The 27,747-nt window shown below is 45.3% G+C and overlaps 1 protein-coding gene across 1 annotated transcript in view; it reads left to right on the top strand.

The window, feature by feature from the left end:
- The window catches only part of ADA (adenosine deaminase), a 266,233-nt gene that overhangs the window by 171,365 nt on the left and 67,121 nt on the right, over positions 1 to 27,747 (top strand). Inside the window, exon 6 of the mRNA XM_085619334.1 lies at positions 19,149 to 19,273. Within this exon, the coding sequence (XP_085475460.1) occupies positions 19,149 to 19,273 (125 nt within the window). The remainder of the gene's footprint in view (positions 1 to 19,148; positions 19,274 to 27,747) is intronic.

The following is a 27,747-nucleotide window of genomic DNA, read 5'->3' as shown; positions in this document are numbered from 1 at the left end:
TAGCAACTGGTTTGTGGGGCTACCCAGGTAAGGGCCACACCCTCAACTCAGTGGCAGCCGACACAATTAAGAGGTGGTGTGGAGGCTGGCAGGGGCATGGAAGAGCACGGGAGGAGGTAGCAGGGGGGTAATAATTAATAATAAAAACGCTTACCTGAAGCAGCCAGCCGCATCGCTCCTCGGTGTTCTGCTGTGTTGCTTTCTGGTCCCAGCAGGCACTAGGGCAGCATCAGACTCCCTGTGTAATCCCTGCGCTGCTCTCATTCTATAAGAGCAGAGCAGGGATTGGTCTGAGCGGGCTAAAAAGATGCCCCGCTCAGGACAGGAAGTCTGTGCTGTTTCTACAGCCCAGCCGGGTTTAAGAAACCTAAGTGCGCAAGTATTTGGCCGGCCTGAGATGGGCGGTCAAACATATATGCACTTAAAAGTACACATAGAACTCTTCCTCCCCCCTCCCATGCCCTGGCCCCGCCCCTCCCTGCACAAGCTGGCTCAGAGCCGGCAAATGAAAAGTAAAACGATTATGGTATATCTTTTTTTTTTTTTTTTTTAAGAATTCTTTATTTCGGCCAATATGACCATAAAAGCACAGGTAAAAAATAAGTCGCAATTCATACATATAAATTAGCAAAGGTAAAGTGCATGTGCAATACAGTATCAAAAGAATTCCAAATAAAAATAATAAAATGTAATAAATACATTAAAATACACGTTTGTGGCATTTAAAAAATAAAAAGGGTGAGGTTGGTACCAATATATAATCACAGAAAGGGAATGAAGTGATCGAATTGAGCAGAGCCTGATTTTAAAATAGCTTGGCGTACACACCACATGGAGAATAGATATCGGAAGACAAAATAGGCATACTAGTGTCATATTTTAATATCCTATAGGCCTCTGCACAATGATTTGTTCCAAGGCTTCTACATATCTGTACTAGCCATCGGCGTCTAGCCTTCTTGTATGCCGGACAGAAGAATAATACATGTTGGTCCATCTCCGAAATATGATTGCAAGCCGGACAACCCTGAGTCAATGTGCCCCCTCCCCCCCAATTATTTGTAAAGGCGGGAAGCGGCAATGCTCCGTGCCTAAATTGTAGATAAAGCTTTTTGGCAAGGGGAGGCTGAATGACATCAAGGGCAGGTTCTGGCCTCTAGGAAGGATGCAGTCATTGTATCAGTCGTGGGGTTCCTCTTACACTGGTTACGTTTATAGTCCCTAAAGATCTTTGACAGGGTCTTCCTAGATATTGACATGCAGCTTCCTTCAGCGTTAGCCTATAGGTCGCCCATCCCCATAACTTCTAAAGAGTTTTTGTTATACGTCAGCCATGGGATTTTACTGGCTCCTTGTAGGTTTAACACTTCCTTTATCTTCTCTAAAGGCTTCTAATTCTGGGGTACTCCATATGCGTCGCCAATATAGGAGGGGTCTGATGGCAACTTCCTCTGCAATTGGACCAACCCCAAGATCCATTCCAAGTGGCGTTAGTGAAGTACTTGTGGGGAGGCCTAGGTGTTGCCTGGCAAAGGAATTCTCATTCTTAGATAGGGGGTTGGTTGGCCGGCCGGTGGCCCTAGATTTCTGCCCCATACAGGGCCTCCCCCCTTATTAGGGCTGTATAAATTTCCATCACTGCCCCAACCATTTTATGGGTACACTTCCTGAGCATTTTAGCTAGCCCCCTGTTGTCTGTGCCAGCTTAAGGCTGGCCTTCTTTATTTGTGCGCTCCACTCCATCTTCTCAGTAAGTGTTAATCCTAAATATTCGAAGACGGTCACTTTCTCTAGTGGTTTCCCATCTAGCTGAGGGTTTGGTCGTATAGTATTTCTTACATTAAAAGCCAAAAAGCCATGTATTTGTTTTTTTGTGTGAATTTATCTCTAAACCTCTACTTCTACAAAATGAGTGAAAGATATCTAGAGCCCTCAATATTCCCATAGGGGACTTAGATAGTAAGAGGGTGTTGTCGGCGAACATCAAGGGGGAACCTTGAGGTTCGCCTACCTAGGGGCATCTATATCCCTCCCAGCATTCAGGGTCTCTATTAGGCCGTTAATGAATAAACAGGAAAGGGTCGGGCCAACACACACCCTTGTCGTACCCCTCTATCTATGGAAATGGGGTCAGTAAGTTCGCCGTTTTTCCTGTACCTGATTTGGGCTTAATTACATTCATGGAGCTATTTCATCTGGTGGCAGAGATAGGGAGGGGCCCCCATTTCTAGTAAAATGGACCACAGTTTGTCCCTAGGGACCAGGTCAAATGCTGATTTTAGGTCAACAAAGATCAAATAAAGGCAGCCACCCTGCAGAAGTTCTGTGTTCCAGTACACAAGTTGCAGCCTAAGAATTTGATCTATTGTGGACATTCTAGCTCTAAAACCTGCCTGGTAGGGGCTGAGTATAGAATACTCCTCCATCCAGCTCTCTAATCGACCAGTAGCACTCGTGCGTATATCTTCTGGGTGACATCTATGAGGCTAATTGGGCAATAATTAGTGGGTAGCAGTGGTGAGCCCTTCTTGTGAATTGGAATAATTTCCACCCCCAACCAGGTCTTAGGAACCGGCATTCCCTGCAGGATAGCATTAAACAGGGTCCATAGGTATGGGGCCCCAATATTAGCCTCATTACGGAAGAGGTCGCCTGGAATCTTGTCTAGTCCCGGTGCCTTGGAAGGGGTAACCCTACTTAGGGCATCCATTATCTCTTTTAGAGAATTTGTTGGAACAGCAGAGATAGGTGACTGCAAGTGGGGGCACTGATTTATGGCCTGCCCTGCTACACCCTCTGCCCTTTCACATAGGGTTTCTAAGTGAGCCTTCCAAGCTTCTGCCCCCAGATTTGGTTCCATTGCCAGTTTGCCTTCTGTGCAGCCAGTGTTTACTAAATTCCAAAAAGTCCTCATGTTCCTGGAACATAGTGCATTTTTCAGGCTTTCCCATTTATCTTCCTCCCATTGTTTCTTCGCCACATTGATTATGTTTTTGTGGTCTGTTTGCTTGTTTTTTATTGAAGGTCTATCTTTGGATTTGATAGCTAGAACTAGTTATTGCTTGGCCTTACGACAATCGCCATTATACCAAGGGTGACCCAGGGTTTCCTTTTCCCTAGATTTTGAAACAGGGAAGAAAATATTTGCCAGATCAGATACTAAACCTTGGTGGTTGTTCGCATTTTCATGTAGGGCAGTAGTGGAAACAGATTCACTAAGTTGATTTGCAACCTTGAGATATGGAATTACAGTTTGATAGAGGAAGGCTAACTTTTCCTGCGATTTGCTAAATCCCCCCCCCTTTAACTCTCCTCCTGCAACTAGATAGGATTAACCTGGGGCTGGTTGAAGGTTGGCCTTTGTTGACATCCCTGGGGCAAGGCAGAACCATCTCAGGAATCAGGGCATTATGGTCACTGTCATATCGAGGCACGACCTTGAAATCAATCACCCTCTGCCAAGATTTAGTGTCCACCAAGATATAGTCTAGGATAGAAGAACTTCCTGGTCTATTATAAATTATGGTACTCCGGGGAATCAGATTTTGTATGTCCATTGTAGGCCCTGAGGGAGTGATTCAATGTAAGGGTGTTCATTTGGAGTACCAGTGGAGTCCAGGCCCGGGTTGCCGGGATGTTTGGTTCTGGTATGGCCCAATACTGGTTCTCCTCACTGACATGACCCCCAATTAGGTCTTTCAGGGGTTCAAACTGACTATTGAAGTCGCCAGCAAGAATCACCAGAGTGTTGTCGGGAATAGTGTATAGAAAAGTAGTCAATTGCTCAAGAGGTGTCGACTCCTGGCCTTGGCTAACTAGGCGGGAGTAGACATTAATTACAGCTATTCTAATCTTGGCGGGGAAGCTCCGAATAACAGTTTGTCTCAAGAGGAGGCCTTGACTTGTTTAGCTATGCAACCCAGGTGCACGGCAATCCAAGTACAAAGTCCCCCTGCAGGTCTTCCCCTTCCCCCACTTGTGGCTGCTAGGCAAAAGGTCCCATAACCTAGTCTGTGGTTTTATTTTTACTTGTTGGCTCTGAGCCAGTGGGGCGATGCTTCTGTGCCACTGCCGAGCAGCCGCCCCTGCCTCTACTTGGTGCCCACACGTGATGCCTTACTTAAGACTGATCTCATACGCTCCTGGACTGCACTGATTACTGTTTTATATTGTTCAGCATCAGAGTCTTACATTCTAGTTCCTCTAAATATAGCTACGTCCTCCATCTGCCTATGGGGGAAGATACATTTTACCAAAATTGTGACTCAACTTTCTGACCACTGCCAAGAGCTGTCTGAGTTTGATTATCCTGAAAATCTGTTTGCTTAGTTTAATTCAGGCTTGGCTAAAATGTTGGGCAAAAATGTTCCCAGGAAGGAATCTTCCTGCAGAAATATCAGACCGCAGAGCAAATGATTCTATGTAGCACCAAAGTTTGCTACCGGTAGAGCTGAGAGAGCCACATTTTCTGCAAAAGGGAAGTTCCCCAACAAAGCACAGCTAACTAAGTAAAGGAAGGCACTTGCATAGGTTAAAGCTGACTTCCTGTATTCAAAATTGTGGGTGATATTCTTTCCTCAGATAGTCTATTCTCTGACTGCCACCTTTGTAAAACCTGCATGGCTCTTCCATACCTCTGCTTTCCTTCCTGTACAAGATGAACATGCAGCCATTAAACGATCTCTGACTGTCAAGGCCTAAACCCTATCCTGAAAGAGAGGAATGGGAGACATTAAACGATCTCTGACTGACAAGACCTACAACCTATCCTGAAAGAGAGGAATGGGAGACATTAAACGATCTCTGACTGGCAAGACCTACAACCTATCCTGAAATTGAGGAATTTTAGAGATGACATTCTGCTAGGACCATTTCACCTTTATTCCAGAGCCAGATTTAGATGCGTTGACCCATGGCACCAGATCAGGTTCTAGAGAAGGTATCTGCCCAGTAGCCAGTCTGCGATTTCAAGCACCATCGGAAACATGAAAAAAGCAGCAATCAGTCTATAGGTTTGTGTTGTTCCTAATCAGGGTAAAACATGCACTGTATCCAATATCCCGAAGAAACCCAACAATGACCTACGAATGTAGCTAATTATCAGGCTATCACTTTGCTCACAGCTGTAGGAAGTTTCTGCAGAAATTGGTGGTCAAACAACTTTCCTGCTACTTGGAAGAGCACAACAATCTAGATTCGTGGCAGACATGCTTTCATCCCAGGCAGGATGGTATATCTACTCAGGAGGTCATCTTTGATGAAGTTGGGATCATTAAGGATGAAGGGGAGGGTCTGGCAGGAGTAAGTCTTATATACTCAGACGACATTTGATTTTATAGGCAATGGAATGTTTCTTTAGAGATTGGAGGACATCCTTCGGTATAGGTAGTACTATGCCTAATTGCCTTAAGTAATTTCTGGCAACCATAACTAGACTCTTTCACTTCCCACCACGTTTGTGAAGGCAGAAGTAATGTATGGTGCACCTCAAGGTTCGCCCTTGTCAACAATTTTATTTAACATCTATGTACGCCCTCTGTCTTCCCTAATGAGATCCTTTTGCTGAACGGCTGTCGCCTATGCTGGGGGTGCCCTGCTGATTGCGAAACTCCACAACAATGGGCCAACATCAATGATCAACATCAAACACTGTTGTGCACTCAGCCTCAATGAATACGCCACAACAACCTAAAATGGAATACCAGCTAGACCAAGCTTGGTATTAGGCAACAACGTAAACGCTGCAACTCTTTGGACTGGGGGTCTGGGCATACTCCTACCTCTATAGTCAAGGTTAAGTTTATAAGTGTTGATAGATCAGAGTGTCCTCGCCTCTGTCTGCCAAGGTTAAGGCAGTGGCATCAAACTGCTTTGTCATCTAAAGGCGTTTTTTTCTTTCTTCCTAGAAAGAAGCAGGCCTTGAGGCAGCTGCCTATGTACTGTCCATATTTTACTATTGTAAAAGCCTGTGCCTATGGTGGCTGGCTTTTTAACTGGCAATCCTACAAAGGCCTAAAACTGCACTGTGGACCATGAAGGGGCTTCCTAGGTCTTACCAAGGGTCTGAGGAACCAGTGGCTTAGCAAGGGGGGGGCGTTCCGCCCCGGGAGACATGAGTTTTGGGGGCAGCCCCCCGCTCTAACTTGCGGCCGTTGCAGGAGGCAAACGAAGGGACCGCCAGCACACCACACACTCTTACATTCGGCTGGCTGCAAACAGAGGGACTGCCACGGGCGGCAAAAGGGCTAGCTACGCGACTGTGAGGAACGGAGAGGCCGTCACTGGCTTCCAATGGACCGCAGTGCTCAGTTTAGGTGCCTTTGCATGGCTATAGGGTGTCATTGACTGGGAAAAATGTAAGCTATCCACGCTCTTGATAAAGTAATTCCTCTACCCAGCCATTGCAATCAGCAAGCCAGCCTGCTTTTCACATACCCTTGAGAAAGATAATGCGTGCCAATATTTGATGCCTATGTGGTGGAATAAGCTTCATTGCAACTGCAGGAACATTAAAAGGTATTAAAGCTCTGAAATCTTTCCTATGCGACTAAGCTTTCTGTGTCTTTAGTTAGTTTTTAAAGTCGTTCACACGTTTGGCACAAGCGTCCGTTGTTTTACGGACTGCAGTGACAGCAGGCACATCGATGTGCGCGTGCTCACACTGCACATTTCTCAGTAGTGGTAAAGGTACGGCATGACGTAATGCCAAGTGATTGTTGTAGGGGAAGGGAAATCCCTGCTGTTTACATCTCCCATGTGTCTGCTTTTTAAAACACAGACTCCGAGCGCTGGTGCAACTGAGGGGGCCCTATTGAATAGCTCACACTGCAAATTGACACTTCTCTTTTTGAAACTCAGGAGCAGCAACATTGTTGTGGTGTCACCAGGGCTTTAAGTGGAAGGTTTTTCAATAGTATATACAAGCCATAGTTGCTGCTTATTTATCTTATGCAACTAACAACCATTGACCAAGCCAATAGTTCTGACTTGTTGTAGGTATGATGTTACTTGTTGTCTCATATATCTGAATGCAATGACAGAAACAGCACAATTCAAGTCGGGCGCCACACTATGCTAAGCACAGATTTTTAGTTTATGTGTTTTAAGCCACACCCTTAATTACATTGGCCACGCCCCTTTGAGACCCACCATTTTTTTCTTCTCACTTAAAGCACTGCTGCTTCCTGACAAGATACCTTGCCTTGGTTTGTGGTAGTGTTGAAAAGATGCTAAGTTGCTGTGGGTGTTTTTTTATAGCAATTTTAGTTGGTGAGCAAAGGTCAGGATTGAAGAGAAAACACAGGTGAACATATTTGTGTTAGTCATTCTGGCTGGGCAAAGTGTCTGTAGACATAATATTGTTGTGGTAGTTGATAGGAACTGCAAGGAATGCCTTATGTGTTGACATTGATGAACATACATATTTGGGTTGGATTGCACATTGAGTGGTTAACAGTCAAAAAGAAGAGCGAAAATCTATGAGTTCTGAAGGATTTCTAGCTGGCCCTGAAGGAACTTACATTTGTACCGCATGCAGCTTCTGTAGCCGGTCTAGTATATGTATCATGCAGAGCTCCGGTGGCCTGCAGCAGTTGATGTTTTTTTCTTTAGCGCAAGCTTCATGAACTCTGGTTTATTAACAGGGGCGCGTATGCTTATGTGCTGAGATGGTTCTCAGAAATAGACATAGGACAACAATGTCTTGTTATAGGCAGCCATTTTAAGTTGAGAAAGTTTCCAATTTAATGATATTTACGATCATTTGTAGAAGCCAAGACAAATGATTTAGACTAAGCAACTGAGAGGGAAGTGAAATGAGATTTATGCAAGCGTTGTGTTTGTGTTTTTTAGGCAGGGCTAATTTTATTGATATAGAATGAGTTAGTGAGGATGGATTCCTTACCCTCGACTAGTGGGATAACTTGAGATGATTTTAGGTATATGATTTCCTCTAACATGAGAAAGATGGTTTTTAAAGCTGTGTGGGCAGCTTTTATGACCAAACCAATAAGGAGCAGAGTGGTTAAGAGGCAAGTATATTTGGATAAGCAAGAGGAGGAACAATATATTTCCTTATCTGGGTCCAAGGAGTAATATGTGAAGAGGAAGGAAATCAGTAAGCGAAATAAGTTCAACACCTTGAAAGATTCAGGGCTAGATTACAAGTTTGGCAGTCCGTAGGACAGCCAAACCCGCAGTGGAGGTCCAACTGCCAATTTGCAACTTCAGCTATCAGACCGTCATGAGACAGCTGCGACCGCCAGGGATCCGCAATCCCTGGTGGTGGCATGGTGGTATGAGGCCACAATATGTTTGGCATGGCCACTGCAGCCCTTCCAAACATATTACAAGATTTCTCACTGCTAGAGGTCTCATGACAGTGTTCACGCCATGAAACTGCTGGAGGTGAGAAAACTAAGGGGGCCCTACAGGGTCACCTGGTGCCTCAGGCCATGGGGATGCATGCAGGGGGGCACATGCACCTCCTTTCCTGCATGGCATGGACAGCAGAGTCCATGCCGTGCATGAACGGGCTTTGGCATTGCCATGGCTGTGCCTTTTATAAAGGCACTGCCATGGGAACACCAAAAGACTGTATGCCAGACAACGAGTAATCTGGCGGGCAGCCAGCAGGGAGCTTTGGCTGTGTGGGAGCGGAGCGGTGGCATGTCCGGTGTCTATGGACCACATATTGAGATTATTTGCCTTGTAAAACGCATAGTGCCAATATCGGCAACTGTAGTCACATAACACACATAATACATCAGTAAACCACACAACACTTTTGTAAGTGGAGAAATATTGCTGCAGGTTTATTAGCATAACCAATATGCAAACATGGTGGGTTATTTTACGGGCGATCCCAGGGCAGGCCAACCCCTATGCCGCCTGCCCGTCTGATAAGCCTAAATTACACTGTGGCAGTCGCCAATTGGTGCATACCAAATCTTGGGAGGGGCCACCCCTCCCATCCGTGGACCACCAGTCCACTTGCTTACTCACGCCCCCCCGAAAGAGGTGGGTGGAGCGTATTATGGCAGCCCCCGGTTGCTCAGACCCACAACCGCCCGTAGGACTAACGGGGCGCCGTAGTTCTTCCAGGGGACAACGCTAAGACATCCCTGGGTCTCCTGGCTTAGCACCACGCTGTGCTGCTGCATGAAGTACCCCTTGGTATCTGCAGACTCTGGATCGCCCTGTAACTCCTCCTGCAACACAAAATAACATGTTAGAAAAACCTAACCCCCCCCTCACACCTTGTACCTCCAGCTGCCGGGTAAGCGGAGGGGCGGGCAAGGCGAGACGGCGAGGGACAAGAGGGCGAAGGATGGGCGGGGACAGCCTAAATACCCCTGTCCCCTCCCCCCTCTCCAGAAATGGGTCGGCCGGACGTCTTCCCTGGCCGTGACCCAGGGACTAGACCGGCGACTCCAGTGCCTTCCTGTGGCACTAAGGCGGCCGCCCTTTTAGGGGGGCTGCTGCGCAACCCCCCTGTGCAGCCTTGCATAGTGCCAATATCTGCAACTGTAGTCACATAACACACATAATACATCAATAAACCACACGACACTTTTGTAAGTGGAGAAATATTGCTGCAGGTTTATTAGCATAACCAATATGCCAACATGGTGGGTTATCTTACGGGCGATCCCAGGGCAGGCCAACCCCTATGCCGCCTGCCCGTCTGATAAGCCTAAATTACACCGTGGCAGTCGCCAATTGGTGCATACCAAATCTTGGGAGGGGCCACCCCTCCCATCCGTGGACCACCAGCCCACTTGCTTACTCACGCCCCCCCGAAAGAGGTGGGCGGAGCGTATTATGGCAGCCCCCGGTTGCTCAGACCCACAACCGCCCGTAGGACTAACGGGGCGCCGTAGTTCTTCCAGGGGACAACGCTAAGACATCCCTGGGTATCCTGGCTTAGCAGCACGCGGTGCTGCTGCATGAAGTACCCCTTGGTATCTGCAGACTCTGGATCGCCCTGTAACTCCTCCACAGCCTTGGGAGTGGCCACCGTCACTACCAGGGCCCCCACCAAGGTAGGCCTCTTTACTTCCAACATGCTGCTACCGGGCGTCTCCCAGGTCCAGCCAAAACCAGTCTTCCCCATCCAGGACCGGAGGCCAGCATGCCCCTTCTGGACAGGTGCTCCCATCCTTCTAAAATCCCCATGGATTTCGACTGGTATGCCTAAAACCAGTAATTAGGCGTTGGTCCACAGTTACCATTGCCTGGCTGAAGAGCAATACCTTTGAGTGGCCACCGTCACTACCAGGGCCCCCCACCCAGGTAGGCCTCTTTACTTCCAAAATGCTGCTACCGGGCGTCTCCCAGGTCCAGCCACACAAGTCTTAGCCCATCCAGGACCGGAGGCCAGCATGCCCCTTCAGGACAGGTGCCCCCATCCTCTCTAAACTCCCAGCGGCTTTATGGTTGATATGACCTACAAAGGCCAGCATGCCCGTTCAGGCCAGGGGCCCCCATCCTTTCTAAGCTCCCAGCGGATTTATGGTTGATATGACCTAAAACCCATAATAGGCGTAGGTCCAATGTTACCATTGCCTGGCTGAAGAGCATACCTTTGACAAGCCACTCCTGCCAGGAAGTGCCAATGCAGGTGGAGGTAAGAGTTGACAAGCCCGCCTTGCTTCCTCTTTCACTCAGTTATCTGAAACCAACACTAGTCGGAGTATGTCCATCGCTGTGTTGACAGTGTTCACGCCATGAAACTGCAGGAGGTGAGAAAACTAAGGGGGCCCTACAGGGTCACCTGGTGCCTCAGGCCATGGGGATGCATGCAGGGGGGCACATGCACCCCCTTTCCTGCATGGCATGGACAGCAGAGTCCATGCCGTGCATGAACGGGCTTTGGCATTGCCATGGCTGTGCCTTTTATAAAGGCACTGCCATGGGAACACCAAAGGACTGTATGCCAGACAACGAGTAATCTGGCGGGCAGCCAGCAGGGAGCTTTGGCTGTGTGGGAGCGGAGCGGTGGCATGTCCGGTGTCTATGGACCACATATTGAGATTATTTGCCTTGTAAAACGCATAGTGCCAATATCGGCAACAGTAGTCACATAACACACATAATACATCAATAAACCACACGACACTTTTGTAAGTGGAGAAATATTGCTGCAGGTTTATTAGCATAACCAATATGCAAACATGGTGGGTTATTTTACGGGCGATCCCAGGGCAGGCCAACCCCTATGCCGCCTGCACGTCTGATAAGCCTAAATTACACTGTGGCAGTCGCCAATTGGTGCATACCAAATCTTGGGAGGGGCCACCCCTCCCATCCGTGGACCACCAGTCCACTTGCTTACTCACGCCCCCCCGAAAGAGGTGGGCGGAGCGTATTATGGCAGCCCCCGGTTGCTCAGACCCACAACCGCCCGTAGGACTAACAGGGCGCCGTAGTTCTTCCAGGGGACAACGCTAAGACATCCCTGGGTCTCCTGGCTTAGCACCACGCTGTGCTGCTGCATGAAGTACCCCTTGGTATCTGCAGACTCTGGATCGCCCTGTAACTCCTCCTGCAACACAAAATAACATGTTAGAAAAACCTAAACCCCCCTCACACCTTGTACCTCCGGCTGCCGGGTAAGCGGAGGGGCGGGCAAGGCGAGACGGCGAGGGACAAGAGGGCTAAGGATGGGCGGGGACAGCCTAAATACCCCTGTCCCCTACCCCCTCCCCGGAAATGGGTCGGCCGGACGTCTTCCCTGGCCGTGGCCCAGGGTCTAGACCGGCGACTCCAGTGCCTTCCTGTGGCACTAAGGCGGCCGCCCTTTTAGGGGGGCTGCTGCGCAACCCCCCTGTGCAGCCTTGCATAGTGCCAATATCGGCAACTGTAGTCACATAACACACATAATACATCAATAAACCACACAAAACTTTTGTAAGTGGAGAAATATTGCTGCAGGTTTATTAGCATAACCAATATGCCAACATGGTGGGTTATCTTACGGGCGATCCCAGGGCAGGCCAACCCCTATGCCGCCTGCCCGTCTGATAAGCCTAAATTACACCGTGGCAGTCGCCAATTGGTGCATACCAAATCTTGGGAGGGGCCACCCCTCCCATCCGTGGACCACCAGTCCACTTGCTTACTCACGCCCCCCCCCCCCGAAAGAGGTGGGCGGAGCGTATTATGGCAGCCCCCGGTTGCTCAGACCCACAACCGCCCGTAGGACTAACGGGGCGCCGTAGTTCTTCCAGGGGACAACGCTAAGACATCCCTGGGTATCCTGGCTTAGCACCACGCTGTGCTGCTGCATGAAGTACCCCTTGGTATCTGCAGACTCTGGATCGCCCTGTAACTCCTCCACAGCCTTGGGAGTGGCCACCGTCACTACCAGGGCCCCCCACCAAGGTAGGCCTCTTTACTTCCAACATGCTGCTACCGGGCGTCTCCCAGGTCCAGCCAAAACCAGTCTTCCCCATCCAGGACCGGAGGCCAGCATGCCCCTTCTGGACAGGTGCCCCCATCCTTCTAAAATCCCCATGGATTTCGACTGGTATGCCTAAAACCAGTAATTAGGCGTTGGTCCACTGTTACCATTGCCTGGCTGAAGAGCAATACCTTTGAGTGGCCACCGTCACTACCAGGGCCCCCCACCAAGGTAGGCCTCTTTACTTCCAAAATGCTGCTACCGGGCGTCTCACAGGTCCAGTCACACAAGTCTTAGCCCATCCAGGACCGGAGGCCAGCATGCCCCTTCAGGACAGGTGCCCCCATCCTCTCTAAACTCCCAGCGGCTTTATGGTTGATATGACCTACAAAGGCCAGCATGCCCCTTCCTGCCAGGGGCCCCCATCCTTTCTAAGCTCCCAGCGGATTTATGGTTGATATGACCTAAAACCCATAATAGGCATAGGTCCAATGTTACCATTGCCTGGCTGAAGAGCATACCTTTGACAAGCCACTCCTGCCAGGACGTGCCAATGCGGGTGGAGGTAAGAGTTGACAAGCCCACCTTGCTTCCTCTTTCACTCAGTTATCTGAAACCAACACTAGTCGGAGTATGTCCATCGCTGTGTTGACAGTGTTCACGCCATGAAACTGCAGGAGGTGAGAAAACTAAGGGGGCCCTACAGGGTCACCTGGTGTCTCAGGCCATGGGGATGCATGCAGGAGGGCACATGCACCCCATTTCCTGCATGGCATGGACAGCAGAGTCCATGCCGTGCATGAACGGGCTTTGGCATTGCTATGGCTGTGCCTTTTATAAAGGCACTGCCATGGGAACACCAAAGGACTGTATGCCAGACAACGGGTAATCTGGCGGGCAGCCAGCAGGGAGCTTTGGCTGTGTGGGAGCGGAGCGGTGGCATGTCCGGTGTCTATGGACCACATATTGAGATTATTTGCCTTGTAAAACGCAGAAACCTCTGTTTAGAGAAAAGAAATGTTTTAAGATCGGAGTGCTCACGACCAGAAGTACCCAATAAAGTATGTTTGACCCCTGATTTAGACCCAAAATGGCAAGGTACATGATGAAGTGAGGCAAAGATCCAAAGAAAGAGTTGAAGAAATCTTCGAGAATATGCCAGGATAAAATGTTTGACATACATGGTCCAGTTCCAGGAATCTTTGCAATCACAGAAGAAGATGTTGCAAAAAAAAGGGTTAATGTGGATTTAACATGTTTAAGTACGAGGTGGATTCAATGAACTGTGTGTTTGTTGTGCAAAGCAAATGCTGCAATATCGGCACAATGGAGAAAATCCAGTTTCATGAGAATAAAACCTAAGTTAGTAGATATGGCTCAGACAGAGGAGGGAGCAAAATGAAAAGGTCTGTTCTGGGATAGGATTCTCAAAGAGTTGGAAAAATATGCAGGAGCTTTTACCAATTTAGATAACGCACAATGCAGCATGAGAAGAGTATTCAGAGGTGGTGTTTTTGGGAGGAATCGGAGAGGACGAGGTCACTTTCCGGGTTGCGTTCAATTTAGACCTCAACTACTATTGCCAAGAACAGCCCTTCTGTAGAGGCAGAGGAACGGTTGGAGGATTTTTATCTATAAAGAGAAAGGAAGCCAAAGTAGAGGACAAATATCAGGCAAGGTTTCAGGTGAGGGGGATTTTTCCTTTGAATTTGTCCCTACCAAAGGAAGCAGGGCCTCTAACGGAGTTTTTACGTCTGTGGGAGAGGACAACACATGATCCATAGGTATCAGAAACAGTGAAAGGATTCAGAATAGATTTTTTTTGAAGAACCAAATAAATGTCATATGCTACACAAAATTCAGTTTTCTACAGGAGAAGGATTTGTTAGAGAAAGACATCTGGGAAATTACGGGAACATGAGAAAACAGGAGCAGGTGATTTCTGTAAGCAATGTGTCCATAGTGAAGAAGAAAAAGAAGGTTCCACAGAATGGAAGAACGAGACTGGTTCTAAATTTACAACACCTAAATCAATGAGTAGTGTGTCAACAAATAAAGATGGAGGGAACCGTCATGTGAGAGAAGGGCTCAGGTGCAAAGATTTGATGGTATGTTTAGATCTCTAGTTGCTTAATTTACAGTCCCTATTCACAAGCAACATCAGAAATATATTTTTTTATTGGAAAAGCAGATGATGGAAATGTACTTATCTGTTGTTTGATTTGTCTTCTGCACCATGGTGCTTAACAAAATTAGACCCGTAGAAGTTGTTTTAAGGCAGCATGTAGTTTATTTAATAGTATATTTGGACGATACATTGATTATGGCCCATAATCACAAAATATTGTTGGGTCATTTGCAAATGACAATAATATTGTTGGAAGGACGTGGTGACATAGTGTACAAGGAAGAGTTCGTTTTACTACAGATCAGGAAGTTGTAATATTTGGGTTTTATGATAGATTCAGATTCCTTCTAATTAAGTTTACCAACAGACAAGGTAAAACAAGTAAGGATACAATTGAGAAAGATCCTGGAAAAAGAATAATATTCTCTGAAAGATTTAGCTTGTATAAGGTTGTTAGCGGAAACCATCCAAGCTAATTTTCCAGGTCCACTTCCTTATTAGTTGTTACAGAGATTGGAGAAAGAATACCTTTGCAAAGGATGGTGGTATTATTACCATGTGAGGTTGAATGGGGATGAAAGAGAAGAAATCCTCTAGTGGGAAAGGAATATAAATGCCTGGAATGGCAGGTCTATTTTCAGAGGCAATGTAGTAGAGTTGGATTCCAGACTAACAGGTTGGGGTGTGACGACTAGGTAATGTTCAATTGGAAAGAGGTCAAAGGAAGAAGAGTTTACATATCAATTGTTTAAAGCTTTTATCAGACTCTTTTGCTGTGAAAAGTCTAGTGAAGGGAGAGGAGAGAACTATTTTGTTGAGAATGGACAGTGTGTCAGCTGTCAGATACATAAACCATTTTGGTGGTGCGAGGTCAAAGAAGTTGACCGAATTTTGACATTACTGTTTAGAAAAACCGATTTCAGTGAGAGCAGACAGTGTTCTGGGAAGACTGAATATGGAAGCAGATTGGAACATAAGTTTGTTTACAGATTCTAGCAAGTGGAAGTTGAACAGAGAGTGTTTCTGTCATTATGTCAACTAAAGATAAATCTCTTTGCCTTAAGACATTTGGAGCAATTTCAGAGCTATGTCAGTAGGGGGCCATTTCTAGGGGAAGAGGCAGTTGGTGATTTCCTACAGGTTTGACCGAGGGTAGTGGCATATGCATTTCACCCTTTTTCAATGATTTTGATGGTGGGTTACCGATGGAAAGGGACTGAGTATGTTTGGTTTTGATTACACCTTGGTAGCCAGCTCAGGATTGGTTCCCAATAGGAATAGGTTTGAATGTTTAGATTCCATTGTCACTGCCAGTGTATCTGGAACTACTGACTAATGTCCAAGAGTATTTTTTATGAGTTGGTTCTAGCAGGACAATTACAGTTGATGACATGGATGATTTCAGGAGGGCGTTGAGAATCAGCAGCTTTTCGAAAGAGGCTTCAGAGTTGGTCAAAGAAGCATGGGCCACGGGAATTAAAAAAAGATGTGGTTCAGCTTGGAAAGCATGAAATACTTGGTGTGGCGAATGGGGGTTTGATTGCCTGGAAACCTCTGAGTGCAGGTGGTGAATATTTTGGTGAATGTGTTTAAAAAGGTAAACAACGTTTACCACAAAACGTTTTCCCCGCAGGGAATTACAATGCGGTCGTTACAACGACCGTGTTTTAATTCTGCATACCATTACTCCGCAAGTCGGAACAATGACTTGCGGAGGGGGGAGAAAGTGTTGGATTTAAAATCCAACACCTTCCCTAATGTCCGCGCAGACTGGAGTTGGAATTTTAAATTAGACTATTCCAACATCCAGCACCCCCCCTGCGCAAGTCGTTGTTATGACTTGCAGGGTAATGGTATGTGGAATTACAACGCGGTTGTTGTAACGACCGTGTTGTAATTCCCTGCGGGGAAAAAGACTGCTGGATAACGAGGCATATTCGTTTAAAAATGGTTTGTCTTATTAAACTCTAAACACTTACAGATACTCAATTTCTGAAGAACATTCATTAGTGGACAAAATACCTGTGGGAAAATTGGGTTTGGAATGTAGATTGATGGAAAGCATTCATTTGGGGACCTTCAAGAGCTAAATGTTCTATTTTGTGGGATGTGAAAATGGTTTTACATTTGCTACTAAATTGGCCAGGCAATAAGGATTTACCCATAAAATTGCTTTCTTGGAAGTTAGCGATGCCACTCTGCTTGATATCATTTAGACTTGTGTCCAATGTAAGAGGGCTTTAATCTAGCACATAATTGGAATTTATGGTCTGGAAGCTGAAAGTTTTAAAGAAAACCCAGATTTTATTAGAGTTATGAAGGCTCACATTATCCCCACCTTAAATTGAGGAGGTGTTAATTTTTGTTAATTTAGTTTGTTTTGTGTTATACTACCAGTAATAATCTTTATTTAAAATGATATATTTTGATGATCTCTATAGACTTGTTTTTACGTCTAAATAGAAGTGCTAATGATGATTTGGGTTTAGTTTATTGGTTAAATATAGGAAGGTTTTGGAGGAGCTTCACAACTCGAGATGTTGAATGAATTCTTGAAGAAGGAGTTCTGTTTGAGGTTTCTGCATGAAGCAAGCCTTGACTCGCATTCCTGATGTTATATAGTGTTGTTTATATTTTTTCTCTACTGTTGCTATGGAATATTGTGTTGCCGCGTGGAACGGAATAAAGGAGACTGCACATAACCTGAGCCTCTGTGTCTTTAATAAAACCTCGATTTTCTTTTACACCTCCAGCTTTGAAAATCTCAATTTTCTGCCATTTTCTAAACAGCTTACCCCTCGTCTTTTCACCTGTCTGCTATTAGCAGCATGCACATATCTTGATAGGAAAATACATCCAAGCTACCTACCATTTGAAATTAAATATTTTGCTCAATATCATCTTTGGCGGAAAATGCTTAGGGAACTTTTATGAATAATAGTATATGCATATCACTGGTCAATTCATGCTGGTTGGTAGAGAGAGTTGCAAACATAGGAAATAGCTTCCTCTTTCTCTCTCTCATTTTAACTACTTCTTCTCCTTTTTGTCTCTCTCTCTTGTCTCTTTTCCCCTCTAACTGGCTAGCTCTCTCTCTCCTTCTTTCCTCTCACTTTCTGGTGGGCCTTTCTCCCATTCTGTGCTCTTTCTTTCTCTAGATTTTTCACTAGCTTGTTTCTCACACTCATCCTCTCTAACTCTCTCCATATTTTTCTTTCTCACTATAATTTTCTTAATTTCAGTCACTATGCATCACTGTCTGTTGCTTTTTCTCATACTTTTTCCCTTTCTCACTATCTTAATATCTGTTTCTTTCACTCTTGCTCTATGTATCATCATCTCCTATTTTAATCTATTGCTTCCTTTTCTCTCTGCTTCTCGTCTTACTACCAACTGTTTACTGCTTTTTCATGGCGACTCCATAAATGTGTTGTAATAATCATTTTATTTATACTATCCATACACTTTCAGAATATATGTCAAAATACATTATATTCTGGATATTGCTGTATAAGTGTACATTCATTCGATAAGCTACATCAGTAACGTTTATTTGACAGCACTTTCCTACAGAAATTTCAGGTGTAAAATGGCAAAAATATATCATCAAAATATTCAAATGTTGAATTATCAACACATCAATCTTTTGTAAGGCACCCACAAGGGTCTATAAAATACCCACAGAAGTGCAACTTTGGGTGTAGGCAACTAACTATAGATATATTGCACATTATGGAAGTGTGCATTAAATGTTATATCAGGGGATCGTTGATAAAAAAACTGACGTGGAAGTAACACACCTCATCGAAATGCCGTTACCTCCTAAGGGCCATCAGCATCACCAGTAATCCTTTAGAACAGTTACAAACAAAAATATGGATACACCCAATGCAATCATTAAGAATAAAAAAATCAAAAGATTAAAGCACAAATACATCTAATGCTTGAATAAATATACGGATCACAATAGATTTAATTTATGTCTAGAAAATAGGAATCAATCTGGGGCCAAAACAATGTAATTTAATGCATACTCCCAGGAGAGGGGGATCATAAATTGCTGTACTACCAAGTAGTTTTGAACCTTAATGAAGCCTTTTTCAGGGGGTGGGACACAGCTTAGTGATATCTGGTCGGGTCGAGTAGCAAGTATAAATTGTTTGAAAATAGTCGGGGCCGGACTGAGAACGCAAACCAGCCCGCATCCTTCCGCCCCACCGGGAAAACACCTGGTGCCTTCTATGGCCAGTTCGGCCTTGAAAATAATTGACTGTACTCGGCTCGTTAGGGACATGAAATTTATTCAATTTATCCTTGCCTCAAGTATTAAGAGACACTGATATATAAAACTAAACTCCCTATTAACAGTTGGGGTGATTCTTGACAGTTAATTATAGGTCTTTTTTCTGAACACTAGGTTGATTGTTTTAATAAGAAATTCGAATCAAGAACGAGATGCATGTTTTCATGAAAAGTCCACTGACGGCAGGCAGTTACGATTGGTGGTTCACTCAATAGGAAGGATGTCCTAACTGACTACATCAAGTAGATAACATGATTTTTAGTTTGAGGAAAGAATTTTTGGTGAATAATTCTTTTCATTCTTATAACTGGCAGATTGGTCATCTGAGGTGGTGGAGCTATGCAAGAAGTATCGGAACAACACAGTGGTGGCAATTGACCTGGCCGGGGACGAGTCGTTGAATTGTGAGTCCTTTCCCGGACACAGAAAGGCCTATGAGGTTTGTAGATCACTTGTACCTAATGAAAGTTATTACCTACAGAAAACTATTACCATTGATACTAATCCAATCTGACCTTGTCTAAGGCATTCTACTGAAACATATACAATAATCCATCATGTGTGGACTACAGGTTTAAATGTCTACAATGAGGGGATCCAACCTCGGTTTTCACACTATTTGCTAGGTAGTTGAGCTCTATTTAGTGTCATTGTATGTAACTACAGTTTTTTGGGATTCGTGGAAATCTGGCATGGATTTGTCCTTCAGGGTCTATGCTGGAAACTCCGAGACAACACTATACATTGTTATTTTATCATACTTCATTTTGACTGTGCATCAATTATATGACGATTTGTATATCTTTTTCAGCATTTGCAGTGTTTCAGAGCAATAAACATGTTTTTGCAAAGCACTATTTCATATTCCAGTAGCGTACAAACCTCACCCGAAAGGGACCCAGTGGGACAGCGTCCCTTTTGGGAATTCTGGCTGCCAGTCTTGGAGAAGCAGACAGAGGTCGAGAGCCCACTGCATGCTTCACCCAATGTAATTACTAGCAGGAAAACCGTTACTTTAAAAGCCGCGCCTTTTCCTTTAAAGACCACAGGTTGCTATTAAAAAAAAAGTCGTTCTCTGCTAGGAATGCGTACGCAAGGAAGGGGATTATTATTATTATTATTGAATTTATAAGGCGCAACAGCTACCCAAAAAGGGTTTCCCGGGATCAGCTGACCCTTGCAGGCTTCCATTCTTGCCTCTGTAGACATTTGTAGGCAGTCACAGAATCCCTACCGCTTTATTAATATTCATTAGGTAGGACGTTTCGCAACTGCATGCACATCCACATTTGCATACGACTTATGGCTATATCAATCGCACTGTAAAATAAAGCCCCAATGATGAACCAGTCACTGACTGCAGTGTGACTTGCCCATTAGCAGACCGGGTCCTTAGTGCATAGTGCATCGACAGCACATTTATTGACCTGAAAACAGGACCACATGACGCAATGGTTATCTTATGTGGGATTGATTTGGACTTTGGCCTCTGGCCTCTGTTAATATTTATTGCTTTTGTCATAAAAATGAGTATTACTCAGGAATATGGTATGTGGGTACCCAGTCATTTGTCAATGTTTCATTACTGTTGTGTCATTCACCAGATAACGGATATTATTAATGCTATTATAGTAGTGAAAACTAACTTCAGTCCTCTTGACAGCTGCAAATGTTCCAGCAGAAAGCCAGAGTCCAAATTCCAGATTCCTGGTTGTTATAAAATATGGTATCCACAAATAGCACTTCAAAGAATCTATAGTGTTTAAGTGTGTCATATTCTTTTTGTGACACTCATTGGCGCTCACCTCGTTTGTGATCCATGAAAGCAGTGACTAATGACATCACATGTGAGTTCATCACACAGAACATTTAATTCAGGCTTTTATATATCATCAGTTCCATTTTCAGTTTTTTGTATTCCGTTAGAACATCCCTTCATGTATAAAATATGTTAGGTTTGTACTCGTATCTGGCCACTGAGGCTCACACTAATATGGCATTTATTTTTCTAACATTGCCGTCTTTTTTATCCATATTTATTTTTGTACACCTTACTGTATTAATCCATATTTATTTTGTGTTCCTTGCAAAAATCCCTTACAGGCCTATGAAAAGAAAATAGTTAGGTATACAAAAACAAAAAAATGTAAGAGAAGAAGCCTATATTTTGCTTCTTAAGTGTTAGGAGGCTGGAATGGTTTCTGTGGTTCAAGTAAAGCCTGCCTTCATAGGTGGACATGTCCACAAACAGGAATCTCGGACTAAAAATATAATTTTTCAAGAGCAGTACTATTATTTTCTGAATATTTTCTGAATTCTGGTACCTGTGTATGTAGCCTTCTGTTCTGGTCTGCGGAGCAGTTTAAATGATCTACAATGAACCAGAAGAGCAGCCTCAGCTGTAGCCAGAATAGCTGCAGTTGCGTAACGCAAAATGATGGGGCCCCCTGCAGAATATGAAGAGGGGCCCCTTAGTCTCCAATGTCTCACAGATATCTCTTGCTCATGAGCTGAAGGGGGGGGGTTAAAGTTTTGGCATCCCACCTGCACTGTGGGGGCCTGTAGCCACCATGGCTCGTGTTTGAGTTGGGTTTGAGAGGAGTGGGCCCTTTGGCATAGCTTTCTGCTTCTAGCATGAGATGCCAGTCAAAAGGCTGACAAAATACAGCTGTCATGGCCGCCCATTGGGATTAGCCAAGAGTAGTGTGCTTCCCCTCGCTTGCACCTTTGTACATCTGGCCCTGCCCTTGGAACTCCAGGGTTCATGAATGGTGTGCAAGGACAGAAAATAAGCATGCCTCAGAGTCTTTGTAGTTGCCATTGCTTGTCCTTTCTCAGCTCCACCCAGTTGCAGACAAGAAGGTGTCGATGTTAAAAGGTTCATGCAGTGCTTGATGTCTTGCTAGTATTTGCATAATACGACACCCATGAACGCTACATCCAAGGCAGACATTTGGAAGTGTCAGTGCCTCTGTGGAGTTCAGGGCCACAACCCGCAGAGACCAGAGTGCACAGTTCCTATGAAATGTGGTCAGACACAGCAGAGAGCATGTCTGCAGCCCTGAAACTTCTAGAACCATATGGTGCCCACTTCAGAGCAGGTGTCCAGACATACTTCCTGAAAGATGGTTATGCAAGCTTGAGACAGTGTCAGACGGGTTCACTTCTGCATTCTGGGAATATCGCTTGAATAGCAAGCATCCTCTTGTCTGTAACGCGCAGGTGGAGCTAATTCACTAAGTAGAAAAATTACATTCAACTCTTTGTTGAGTGAAATGTTACTACTTTGTGCAATCGAGAAACTCCGATTGAAGTTCTTATTAAAAGTTGTGCCTGGCACAGCTTTTCATGCGGATTCCGAGGAAACTCACACAATTTTCAATGTCGTAAACCTAGAATATATGTCGTTACTACGCATTCCGTTGCAACGCATGCCTTTACCACGCATGCGTTACAATGGAATATTTTTCTACGCTTTGCCTTTACCTCGATTTTTCCTTTACCCCGCTTTTTCTTTTTTTGGGGGGGATACCCCCCAAGCCCCCTTTCTTATTTTTTTTGCCTTTTTCTCACGTCTTCGCCAACACTAAAAAAAGGACTGACACATTTTTTCGGATGAGGAAGAAGACGTTCCGTGATGACGTTGCTTGCGTGGTAAAGACGGTCGTGGAAGCAATTCGCGTTGTGAAGACGTTTACGAGGTAAGTGTACCGTTGTAAACGTAACGCGTAGAAAAGCCTTCGTGGTAAAGGCTGTTTTCCGTAAACCTATGCACAGGGGGATGGAATCCTTGTGCAAATGCACATTTTATATATTTTGTTTTTCTTTGTGGGGAAATAGAATCCCCTCCCTCCTTCCCCCTTTTGGAGGAGAGATGAATTTCTTTCCCACTCTGGAAATCTCCACCTGCAATCACAGTGGGAATCTCTGCACCTGTAAAAGATTTTATGCCAGCCAGGAATCCCTTTGTTGGGTTCCAGGCAGGTGTGCATGAGCTAAATTTAGTTGTAAACTTACATTTATAACCGAATTTACCTTTGTGCAACTTACAAGTAATTAGGTTTACTTCTCCTGCTTGTCTGTTTGACTCTTAAAACCTTGTTGTTCTGCAAAAGGCGGAAACCAACCCTATTTTCTGGCTCCAGGCCTGTTTTTCTTTTTCATTGGTTTACACATAATCGCAACATTGTCCAGGGCTAGTGACTTCCTCAGAACGCGTGGATGAGGAGGCGGCAGCACTTCCCTTTTGTATATATTATTTAAGAGCTATGTGCCCCGAGAAAAACATAGTTGGCCTGGGAGGCAGTTGCTTAATTTGTAAAATTAAAAAAAAGATGGAGGGACCCAATGTTTATTTTAGCGCCAAGTCTGCTGCAACTATGGTCGTTGAACCCCGAGCATGTCTGGAATCAATTCCACCTCACGCCTATTACTTCCACCACCCTTCACTTCTTGTCAGTTTATCTCATTCTTGGAGGTTCTGTTTTTTTTATCCTTGCTCCTCCTGCTGTTGCTGTTTTTATGTATTTCTCTTCCTCCTTCTTCTTCCCTTTTTTGCCTTTCTCTCTCCAGGTCTCAGTCAAATTCTGGTGATGAAAATAAGTCCAGGTCCCTGAAAAGGAGTCCTGACACTCTCCACCTGCAAGTACCAGCACAAATTAAGCACTAAAGCAAGGCACTGTCCCCTTTCAGCTAGTGGTGCTTATGACTGTTCTGTGACCACAGCTCTGTCCCTTTACTTCACCTCTAAGAATTCTCTGCTTCTGTCTGAAGTCTTCCTAAATTCTCAGAATTTATTGGGATGAACAATGACAGCAGGAGATCTTTGAAATTGAAGAGGGTAAATGATCTCCCCGAAGTGAATATTCTCAGCATCACTGGGGAAGTCTGTGGGTTGTTCTCCCCTCAACGGTGACAGAGTGGGGGAACAAACGGCATTTTACAGAGCCCTGTCCAAATTAATTGATGGTAAACCCATGGTATATTCCCACATTTTTAAGATGTGCTAATCAAGGGTGATCCTGCCCAGGGCTGTTCGGATTTTGAGAAAACGGTGCTTTTTTATAGCAGTCTTTTTTTAAAAAACACGTGTGACATAGTCAGTAAAGACACTCCCATCTCTCATGGGTTTTCGTTTTCATTGCGTGTTTTTAATTTTACATTTCACTTGAAAGGCAGATGGGTGAATATATAAGAATTGCACCAATCTCTGGCTCACAGATCAGTCCTATCTCGGTTATAGATTTATAGGCTCAGACAGCATATAAATTGCACCACTAAGATACACTAGGGCCACACACACAGTAGCAGTGATAACTACCCGCTTTTGTCATATAATTGCTCCTAGCAAGAAATGCCAGTGAGCGGGCGCGGAGGGGTAGGAACACTGACCAAATAAAACTGTCATGGCTATTATCCCTTAGGGGTGGCCAGAGTAAAGTGCTACACCTGGCCTGTACCTTTGTACCCCTTATCTAGTGGCATACATTGGAACAAGGAAACATGGTTCCATATCCCAGTTTACTAACTTCACCAAACTGTATGATCCTGGGCAAATCACATTATCTGTTTCATCCTCAGTTCCTTCATCTGCTTAAAATTGGGAGTGCCTAGAAGCACGTCAGTTTGCTATGCACTAAAAAAGCATTCATTCAGTTCAGGCTACTGTGTATATTTTCTTTACTAAACAGCCGCTCCTACGCACAACCTTAGACCCGTTTCAAACAGAAAGTATTACATTACCAGAACACACCCGGCTTTGATCCTCAAGTCTCAGCTTTTTTTTAGCGACACTGAAAATAACAACCACGTCGTAAATAAATGTTTAACAAGACTAATAAAAAAAGATAGAGGCAGCCACTTAATTAATAGGTTTGGTGCCTGTTTTGTGCAATGGCTTTATCTGTGCTGATTCAGGAAATTCCATCCTTATCTGAGATAGTGCGCAAAGGGCCCTTGCTTTCAGAAAGAACGAGTCGTGCACTTTTTATGGTGGCAGTTTAAGGAATTAAATGTATTAGTGCCTTGGAAGGGCGTTCACTATGCTTCTGGGTCTCGTGAGAGTTTTGCCGCCCTTCTTTAGGTAGCGCTAAGCACCACAGGTTTCCACCTTTAAGCGCTGTAAATAACAGGGACAATTTCAGCTGCGCTGGCTCTGCCTATACCGGAGTACCTGTTTTTTTTTAGGTCTGGCCTTTTAAACAGCTTTAGCGGTATAGTCTGGCTATTGTTTCTTTTTTAAGCATATAAAATATACAAACACTGAAAGTGGACTTCATCTTTTGATCTGTTAAATCAACATTCTGCCCACCACAGCATGCAACATGGGGCAGTGACTCAGACCACTTTACCCATTGGCTACCTTCATTTGAATAGCCCCTTCAACTCGGTGATAAACCTGGTTCAGTGTGTGCGTTTTGATTTATTTTTTTGTCATTAAATAACCAATATTTATTTTCCATGGTTTTAAGTTCCCTGTTAGAAACTGATTTATTTATGTCTCCATTTTATAGTTTAAATCTTTTTATCAAGTATTTTGCAATCATAAACATTACACCCACCTGTAACCACCGGCCGGCGGGGAACGTACTTCTATGGTTTATATCGTTTCTCGAGATTTATCAACAATCGACATGTTCTGTATTTCAGAGAGCTGTAACATAGACCCAGGCATACAGTCGTCACGCACCATAGCTGAAGGACAAAGCATGTAGGAACATGTCACAAAAGAGTCAAACACAACCAAAGGAAAGGATAAACTTATTCAACCCCCCCCCCCCTACCGCCCCCATCCCGTTCCCTGTCCACCAAAGAAATACACCCAAGAGGTGCTCGAGTCCTGCTATGGAGATTAAGGTATCACGATCCCGCATGTTGCGGGGTAGAGAGCCGCAAGAGGTGGAGATATCTGGGACAGGTGATTTCCCAGAATTCAGAGGATAAAAGGGACAAAAATGGCTGCCACAGATCATCGAACATGGATTCCTTCCCTGCTACAGTTAAAGTCAACTTTTTCATTCCCAGACCATGCCAGAGCCGATGTAGCCAACCCGTTAGTGCCAGTGCCAGTGTGCAAGAATGTTTTGTACTGCCGAGCCTAGCGCTATTGCGATCAGACGCCTCTGCGAGATTTTAGGGGGTAGGTCAAGGGGTTCGGAAGGCCAAGCAGGACATACACGGGGAAGCGCGGTATTTGTGTGTCTAAGTGCTTGTCCACCTCATCAAGCACTTCAGTCCAATATGCCTAGAGATGGCTGCATTCCCACAGTAGGTGTACCAGGGTACCGGTATTCCCGCATCCCCACCAGCACTGCGCCCCACGGCTGGGATCCATCGAGTGGAGACGCTCGGGGGTGTAATACCAATAAGTAACCAGTTTTGTGAGGGTTTCCATCAGTCCCATGTGGTACGCTGAGTGACGGGCTCTGTGATAACCCCTTCCCATTGCTTATGGCTAAGTGTTCTACCTAAGTCCTTTTCCCACCACGCGCGGCTAGCATTGTATGTGTGTGTGTTCCGGGTGAGCAACATCTTGTATAGGTCTGAGATGAGTTTGTTATCTGATGTGCGAGTGAGAAGCCATCTCTCATAGGCAGAAAGGAGCCTACTAGCAAACGGCTTAACTGTGGAGTGCATGGGCCCAGTGTCCGATCTGGGAGTATCTAAGCTTTTCGGTTTCGGGCAACCCATACTCCGATCTGAGCCGCTGAAACGTTATGATCCTATCTACGTCAAAGAGATTACCTAAGGAGCGACATTCTGAGGACCTCCAAAGTGTAAATGCGGCTGCATCCATGCCTGGCTGGAAGTCGAGATTATCGAGCAGAGGAGTAAGTGGCGAGGGAAAGGTGGTTAAGTCATGCTTGAGGTTGGTATGGTGCCAGGTGTCAAGAATGACTTGGGTGGTATGTGACGCATACAGATTAAGCGGTCTGTGCACTTTCGGGAGAAAAGGGATCCCCTGTAGAGGCTTGGCGGCTATTGCTTGGTCCTGGAATAGCCAGTGTTTCTCCGACTCCAGTCGGCTCCACTCTACTAAATGATGCAGTTGTGTCGCTTGGAAATATAGGTGGAGGTTAGGAACTTCAAGACCCCCCTCATCCGGTGGGAGTACCGACAGTGCTTGCTTCATCCGTGGTTTGCGTCCACTCCAGATAAATTGAGCGAGTTCGGACTGTGTGCGTTGTAGCCATCCCTTTGGGGGCTGGAGAGGTAGGGTTTGGAACAGATATAAAATCTGAGGTAAAATGGTCATTTTAACTGCCGCTATTTTACCAAGCCAGGAAAGCGGGTAATGCTTCCACTGGCCCAATTCCTTGCGGATTTTTTACCGTAGCTGCGCGTAGTTGGTGGCGACTATAGTTGGCAGAGATGAGGCCAGCTGTACCCCTAGGTAGGGAACTGAACTCGACGCCCACTGAATGGGAAGAAGTTCCTGGAGGTATGCACGGGTGGCCGATGTTAGGGAGAGATCAAGAGCCACCGACTTGTCCATGTTCACCTTAAACCCTGAAGCTTGCGCAAAGGTCTCTAATTCTGCGAAGCTCGCTGGTAACGCAATAGTTGGATTCGATAGTGAGATTAAAACATCATCAGCATATAGACTGATCGTGTGCTTATCGCCACCAAATTTAATCCCCGTGATCGCTGGGTTGTGCCGAATGTGATGAGCTAGAGGTTTCATATAGAACGCAAAGAGGAGGGGTGACAGAGGGCACCCTTGCCTTGTACCCCTCTCTATAGGGAACTGGGATGATGTGTGGCCATTAACTCGTACTGTGGCAGCGGGGAATCGATAGCAACTCAAGATGCGTATCCGGGATTTCTCCCCTATCCCCACCCCTTCGAGAACCTGTTCTAAATATGGCCAGTGGACCCTATCGAAGGCCTTTTCGGCATCGATAGTGAGCAGCA

This window comes from Triturus cristatus, chromosome 7 (assembly GCF_964204655.1).
Source record: "Triturus cristatus chromosome 7, aTriCri1.1, whole genome shotgun sequence".
In the NCBI taxonomy this organism is placed as follows: Eukaryota; Metazoa; Chordata; class Amphibia; order Caudata; family Salamandridae; genus Triturus; species Triturus cristatus.
This window is presented reverse-complemented; position numbering and strand designations above follow the sequence as displayed.